Here is an 8177-nt window from a genome sequence, read left to right on the forward strand (position 1 = left end):
GCCATCATGTCTACCATTGGTCTTTCCCAACAGTTTATTAGCATGTGGAAGACTTCTGGATGAAGACCCCACTCTCCCGGGTGAATATCGTGTCTGCTGAGGAAGTCTGCTTCCCAGTTGTCCACGCCCGGGAAGAACACTGCTGACAGTGCTATTACGTGATTCTCCGCCCAGCGAAGAATCTTGGCAGCTTCTGCCATTGCACTCCTGCTTCTTGTGCCGCCCTGTCTGTTTACATGGGCGACCGCCGTGATGTTGTCCGACTGAATCAACACCGGTTTTCCTTGCAGGAGTGGTTCCGCCTGGCTTAGAGCATTTTAGATTGCTCTTAGTACCAGAAAGTTTATGTGAAGAGACTTTTCCAGGTTCGTCCATACCCCCTGGAAGTTTCTTCCTTGTGTGACTGCTCCCCAGCCTCTCAGGCTGGCGTCCGTGGTCACCAGGATCAAATCCTGTATGCCGAATCTGCGGCCCTCCAATAGATGAGCCTTTTGCAACCACCACAGAAGATATACCCTTGTCCTTGGCGACAGGGTTATTCGCAGGTGCATCTGAGGATGCGACCCTGACCATTTGTCCAACAGATCCCTTTGGAAAATTCTTGCATGGAATCTGTCGAATGGAATTGCTTCGTAAAAAGCCACCATTTTTCCCAGGACTCTTGTGCATTGATGTACAGACACCTTTCCTGGTTTTAGGAGGTTCCTGACAGGTCGGATAACTCCTTGGCTTTTTCCTCGGGAAGAAAAACCTTTTTCTGAACCGTGTCCAGAATCATCCCTAGGAACAGCAGACGTATCGTCGGAAAACAGCTGCGATTCTTGGAATATTTAGAATCCAGTCGTGCCGTCGAAGAACTACTTTAGATAGTGCTCTTCCGACCTCCAACTGTTCTCTGGAACTTGCCCTTTTTAGGTCGTGCAAGTAAGGGATAATTTAGATGCCTTTTTTCTTTGAAGAAACATCTTTTCGGCCATTACCTTGGTAAAAAGGCCCGGGGTGCCGTGGATAATTCAAACGGCATCGTCTGAAACTGATATTGACAGTTCTGTACCACGAACCAGAGGTACCCTTGATGAGAAGGACAAAATTTGGACATGGAGGTAATCCTTGATGTCCAGGGACACCATATAGTCCCCTTTTTTCCGGTTCGCTATCACTGCTCTGAGTGACTTTATCTCGATTTGAACCTTTTATGTAAGTGTTCAAAACATTTTAGATTTAGACTATGTGTCACCAAGCCGTCTGGCTTCAGTACCACCATATAGTGTGGAAAAATAATACCCTTTTCCTTGTCGTAGGAGGGGTACTTTGATTATCACCTGCTGGATATACAGCTTGTGAATTGTTTCCAATGCTGCCTCCCTGTCGGAGGGAGCCGTTGGTAAAGCAGACTTCAGGAACCTGCGAGGAGAAGATGTCTCGACTCTCCAATCTTTACCCCTGGGATAATACTCGTACGATCTAGGGGTCAACTTGCGAGTGATCCCACTGCGCCCTGAGACTCTTGAGACTACCCCCCCACCTTGAGTCCGCTTGCACGGCCCCAGCGTCATGCTGAGGACTTGGCAGACGCGGTGGAGGGCTTCTTTTCCTGGGAAAGGGCTGCCTGCTGCAGTCTACTTCCCTTACCTCTATGTCTGGGCAGATATGACTGGCCTTTTGCCTGCATGCCCTCATGGGAAAGGAAAGATTGAGGCTGAAAAGACGGTGTCTTTTTTAGCTGAGATGTAACTTGGGGTAAAAAAGGTTGGATTTCCCAGCTGTTGCTGTGGTCCCCAGGTCCGATGGACCGACCCCCAAATAACTCCTTCCCTTTATACAGCAATACTTCCATCTGCCGTATGGGATCTGTATCACCTGACCACTGTCGTGTCCCTGACATCTTCTGGGAGATATGGACAACGCACTTATCTTGATGCCAGAGAGCAAATATCCCTCTGTGCATCTCACATACATATATATAGAATGCATCCTATTAAATGCTCTACATGAATAAAATATTTTCAGTCAGGGAATCCGACCAAGCCAACCCAGCACTGCATCTCCAGGCTGATGGCGATCGCTGGTCGCAGTATAACCACCGTATGTGTGTATATACTTTTTAGGATATTTTTCCAGCTTCCTATCAGCTGGCTCCTTGAGGGCGGCCGTATCTGGAGACGGTAACGCCACTTGATAAGCGTGTGAGCGCCTTATCACCCTAAGGGGTGTTTCCCAACGTACCCTAATTTCTGGCGAGAAAGGGTATAACGCCAATATTTGCTATCGGGGTAACCCTACGCATCCTCACACACTTCATTTTATTTTATCTGATTCAGGAAAAACTACAGGTAGTTTTTTCACTCCCACATAATACCCTTTCTTGTGGTACTTGTAGTATCAGAAACACGTAACACCTCCTTCATTGCCCTTAACGTGTGGCCCTAATGAGAAATACGTTTGTTTATTCACCGTCGACACTGTATTCAGTGTCCGTGTCTGTGTCTGTGTCGACCGACTGAGGTAAATGGGCGTTTTTTAAAAAAAACCCTGACGGTGTTTCTGAGACGCCTGGACCGGTCCTAATAGATTGTCGGCCGTCTCATGTCGTCAACCGACCTTGCAGCGTGTTGACATTCTCACGTAATTCTCTAAATAAGCCATCCATTCCGGTGTCGACTCCCTAGAGAGTGACATCACCATTACAGGCAATTTCTCCGCCTCCTCACCAACATCGTCCTCATACATGTCGACACACAGCACACACACCGGGAATGCTCTGACAGAGGACAGGACCCACTAGCCCTTTGGGGAGACAGAGGGAGAGTCTGCCAGCACACACCAAAAACGCTATAATTATATAGGGACAACCTTATATAAGTGTTTCTCCCTTATAGCATCTTTTATATATATACAATATCGCCAAAATCAGTGCCCCCCCTCTCTGTTTTAACCCTGTTTCTGTAGTGCAGTGCAGGGGAGAGCCTGGGAGCCTTCTCTCCAGCTTTTCTGTGAGAGAAAATGGCGCTGTGTGCTGAGGAGATAGGCCCCGCCCCTTTTTCGGCGGGCTCGTCTCCCGCTATTTTTGAAGTTAGGCAGGGGTTAAATATCTCCATATAGCCTCTGTGGGCTATATGTGAGGTATTTTTTGCCTCTAATAAGGTTTTTATTTGCCTCTCAGGGCGCCCCCCCCCAGCGCCCTGCACCCTCAGTGACTGCGTGTGAAGTGTGCTGAGAGGAAAATGGCGCACAGCTGCAGTGCTGTGCGCTACCTTTAGAAGACTGCAAGAGTCTTCAGCCGCCGATTCTGGACCTCTTCTGACTTCAGCATCTGCAAGGGGGCCGGCGGCGCGGCTCCGGTGACCATCCAGGCTGTACCTGTGATCGTCCCTCTGGAGCTGATGTCCAGTAGCCAAGAAGCCAATCCATCCTGCACGCAGGTGAGTTCACTTCTTCTCCCCTCAGTCCCTCGTTGCAGTGATCCTGTTGCCAGCAGGACTCACTGTAAAATAAAAAACCTAAGCTAAACTTTTTCTAAGCAGCTCTTTAGGAGAGCCACCTAGATTGCACCCTTCTCGGCCGGGCACAAAAATCTAACTGGAGTCTGGAGGAGGGTCATAGGGGGAGGAGCCAGTGCACACCACCTGATCTGGTAAAAGCTTTACTTTTTTGTGCCCTGTCTCCTGCGGAGCCGCTATTCCCCATGGTCCTTTCAGGAACCCCAGCATCCACTTAGGACGATAGAGAAAGAATGATTTCACCTTCAGACCTATTTACATGCAGAGTCCTAACGACCCTTTTAATAACATTACATCAATTGTACAAGTCAAGAAAATAATTTTATAGGTAATGCTGTACAAATGCTTTTCAATTCATGTTTCAATGAGCAATGATAAAACAATAAAGGGGGGATTTACTAAATGTCAGTTTTGTAGAAGGGTTCTCTGACGTTTTTTTCCCCCCCGATAGTTCTATGGGGTCGATTCAATTCAGCAACAGCTGAATAGCGCCGGGAATTAGCTCCCGACGCTATTCAATTCAGCTAAAGTTAAGTCGGAGATTGCCCGTTCTTGCTGACTTAACAGGTTGTTTGGTCGGGAGAACGAGCATTCTCCGACTTAACTACCCACGGCGATGCTGATTCCCGACTGAATAAGCCTCGCGCCGGCCGCGCAGTGGCTCTTTTGTCGGTTTTCTTCTCTCACCCCCCGGGGCTGAGAGAAGAATTCACGACAATTGAAGGTAACTAGTCGCTGTATTGAATAGCGCCGGGAGCTAATTTCCGGCACTATTCAACTGTTGCTGAATTGAATCGACCCCTATGATTAGATTTACTAAAACCACTTTCCAAAGCACTGTTCAGATATAAAAAGTGGAATAGAAACCACAAAATGGCCGGGAGGTATCTCCAGTTCGGTGGCCGTGCGGGATGACAACTGAACTCGGGTGATTTTTAAAGGGTTTAGCCTGGTACACGATTGCCCCTTTAAAAAATGTCTGCATTTGGCCGTCATCCCAAACGGCTGCTGAACTTGGACTCCATCACATCCCGGCCAGTGTATTAATTGGCGGAAACAAGATGCGGTCGCGATAGGTGAAATGGGGCAAACTGCAGCATGAAGTGGGGCAACACACTATTAAGTAGACAAAAATTAATAAGAATTATCTCATGGGGGCAATAATATTTTATGATACAAGAGGGCAAAAGTAACGTATTATTGAGAGTACATTTATTTCATATAATTAGACTACGGTGAAATAATGGAGACACTGAAAATGTGTTTATAATAGAGGCAACAATTTGTACGGCTCTGCAAATAGCGACCAGATCATAATAATAACTATTGCCCTGTCACAAATACATTTTTATTGCCCCCATTAGCAATTATTTTTGCCCATTTGCATTTTTAAATAATATTGCTCTCTTAAAAAAAATTTGAATTGATTTTGTCCCCCTAAAACACCACTATGGACTCCAAAAGATGAGGTAATAATGATTATTGCTCTTTAATCAATAATTGACTTCACCGCTTAATAAGCAATAGGCTTAGCAAACAGCAAATCCAGCAGTTAGGAGATGCGAACCGAGCACAAAACAATCTTTATGGATACGTATGAAGTAGGTACAATAGGGTGCGCTACATTTGTGAATCTCAGTTATAAACTTATGCCCTTCAACGTGAAAAAAATAATTTAAAATAATACTTCCCTTAATACTTCATATATGCATACATTCTTAATGGAGTTCCATATGCAAGGAAACAGAGAAACGACATATAGTGCAGTATATTTGTATAGGGAAAATTTAATACAAAAATTAATACAAAATAAAACAAATATCACACTTTCAGCAGCAGGAGAGTGGAGTAACTACCGGATTAGACCCAGGGGAAAGGCTGACCAGACGACAGTGCCGTGGACGAGGGAACCAGGTTCCGGAGCCAGTTGCCTTAAGGTTAAATCTTAAACGCCCACTAACACTTTGTTTCTGGTAATCCTCCACCCTATTACCTTCCATTTGGAACTTTGCAAATCAGACGTGTTTTAAAAGTGTGATATTTGTTTTATTTTGTATTTATTTTTGTATTAAATTTTCCCTATACAAATATACTGCACTATATGCCGTTTCTCTGTTTCCTTGCATATGGAACTCCATTAAGAATGTATGCATATATGAAGTATTATTTTAAATTATTTTTTCACGTTGAAGGGCATAAGGTTATAACTGAGATTCACAAATTTAGCGCACCCTATTGTACCTACTTCATACATATCCACATTTTCACTCTGGTATAGGGGAATACCATCGGTGCAAACGGGGTTTGCCGCTCTCAATCTTATTTGGCGCCACATAAGTTCTTTGAATCTGCTTATATCACAAAACAATCTTTAGTAAATCTCCTACAATTTATAAACTAAAAAAAAAAAAAAAAAAAAAACAACAGACAACACAAAGTGACATGAGCTGTGTCAGCGGTAATAATGTAACACGTCATTGTGCGACCAGGAGCTAGTAACACATTTATGGTATCTCAGGCTAGCAGAGACAAGTGTCACCTGGATGTTTGTTTCCATAAAACAGGGGAACAGTATTTTTGTAGAAATGAAAATATAGCTTAGTTTCCTGAATCTGACCCTGGCTCACTGACAGCATATAATGGCCACAATCTCCTGTGCCCAACAACTATCCATAGAATATACATCCAAATGCACAGACCTCCCTGGCTCATACTGTACGCCTTCCCTACAGCCAAAGCCGCTCAGCTCCTACACACGTTGTCCACAAACCAACGGAACCCAGCTCTGCCCATTATACACCTACGCACAGCTAAAGCCAGCAGTCTGTAATCCAACATGCCAATCTACTGGCCGCAGTGCCAATCCTCCTGTGCTCAGGTTCTGTGTGTGCTGCCCCCTGTACCCCCAGCTCCTGCCCGGTGTGTGCTGCCCCCTGTACCCCCAGCTACTGCCCAGATTGTGCTGCCCCCTGTACCCCCAGCTCCTGCCTAGTGTGTGTTGCCCCCTGTACCCCCAGCTCCTGCCCAGTGTGTGTTGCCCCCTGTACCCCCAGCTCCTGCCCAGAGTGTGCTGCCCCCTGTACCCAAAGCTCCTGCCCAGAGTGTGCTGCCCCCTGTACCCCCAGCTCCTGCCCGGTGTGTGCTGCTCCCTGTACCACCAGCTCCTGCCCAGAGTGTGCTGCCCCCTGTACCCCCAGCTCCTGCCCGGTGTGTGCTGCCCCCTGTACCCGAAGCTCATGCCCAGAGTGTGCTGCCCCCTGTACCCCCGGCTCCTGCCCCGAGTGTGCTGCCCCCTGTAACCCCGGCTCCTGCCCCGAGTGTGCTGCCCCCTGTAACCCCGGCTCCTGCCCCGAGTGTGCTGCCCCCTGTAACCCCAGCTCCTGCCCAGTGTGTGCTGCCCCCTGTACCCCCAGCTCCTGCCCGGTGTATGCTGCCCCTGTACCCCCAGCTCCTGCCCAGTGTGTGCTGCCCCCTGTACCCCCAGCTCCTGCCCAGTGTGCTGCCCCTGTACCCCCAGCTCCTGCCCAGTGTGCTGCCCCCTGTACCCCCAGCTCCTGCCCAGTGTGCTGCCCCTGTACCCCCAGCTCCTGCCCAGTGTGCTGCCCCTGTACCCCCAGCTCCTGCCCAGTGTGCTGCCCCTGTACCCCCAGCTCCTGCCCGGTGTATGCTGCCCCTGTACCCCCAGCTCCTGCCCAGTGTGTGCTGCCCTATGCCCGCTGTATAAAGAAGCGGAAATGTCACTCACACTCGGACGAAACGAACTGTCCCACCGCCGAGGACACGCCGCCTCCACTCTCCACAAACTGCACCTCGGACACGATGATGTTATCCTCCAGCACCGAGCCGCAGCCGGTGCACACGGCATCTCCCCGGGCCGCGTCAACATCTATATCCGTGCAGCCGCAGCTCTTACACACCCGGCTGCTCATTGTACCGGCGGCCGTCTCTCTGCGCTACACGTGCGGCGGGGTATCACCGGGACCCCGGAGCAGCAGCAGCAGCCGGCTCAGTGACGGCCTACACACGGCCGGCCCGCCTCTCGCGTGAACTCACAGTTAGCGAGCTGTCATTATGGACATTCACCACTAGATGTCGCCGCAACATAACGGGACGTCACGACTCGCGCCCTCAAGCGCTGTTGGGGCAGTGTCACCCGGAAACTGTCGCCGCAAGCGTCGCCGCCATATTGTTGGTTTGCTACTTTTTCATAGTTATTTTTATAACACCTCTTCCCCGTGGCTGTTCAATACATAAACACATCAGTGTCCAGGGCCGAAACTAGGGTTTCTGTCACCCAGGGCAAGGCAGTCATTTGGCGCCGCCCATGTGCAGAAATACATCCTCCCATACATATACACACTATCAATAATACACAGTACGGTACATGTCTACATATCTACACAGACCCTGAATATACACATACTGCCAAAATAAACATATATATGTGACCCTGTATATACACACACCCCAATATACTGTGGATAAATACACCCCTCCTATACATACAAATGAAGTACACACCCCGGGTACTTCAGCATACATACATACATACATACACACACACACACACACACACACACACCGGATTACGCTGCACTGCTTCAGTACACACACACACACACACACACACACTGGGTTACACTGCACTCCTCCAGTACACCCACACACAGAGTTACT

At 48.4% G+C, this 8177-nt stretch overlaps 1 protein-coding gene across 2 annotated transcripts in view; it reads right to left on the minus strand.

The window, feature by feature from the left end:
* Positions 1-7588, minus strand: part of BRF1 (BRF1 RNA polymerase III transcription initiation factor subunit) — a 463462-nt gene extending 455874 nt beyond the window's left edge. For both annotated transcript variants that reach the window (XM_063947216.1, XM_063947215.1), the window contains exon 1: positions 7246-7588. In XM_063947216.1, coding sequence (XP_063803286.1) covers positions 7246-7429 — 184 coding nt within the window. In that variant the 5' untranslated portion in view covers positions 7430-7588. The remainder of the gene's footprint in view (positions 1-7245) is intronic.
* Positions 7589-8177: the final 589 nt, after the last annotated feature.

Source organism: Pseudophryne corroboree, chromosome 12 (assembly GCF_028390025.1).
Source record: "Pseudophryne corroboree isolate aPseCor3 chromosome 12, aPseCor3.hap2, whole genome shotgun sequence".
Taxonomy (NCBI): domain Eukaryota; kingdom Metazoa; phylum Chordata; class Amphibia; order Anura; family Myobatrachidae; genus Pseudophryne; species Pseudophryne corroboree.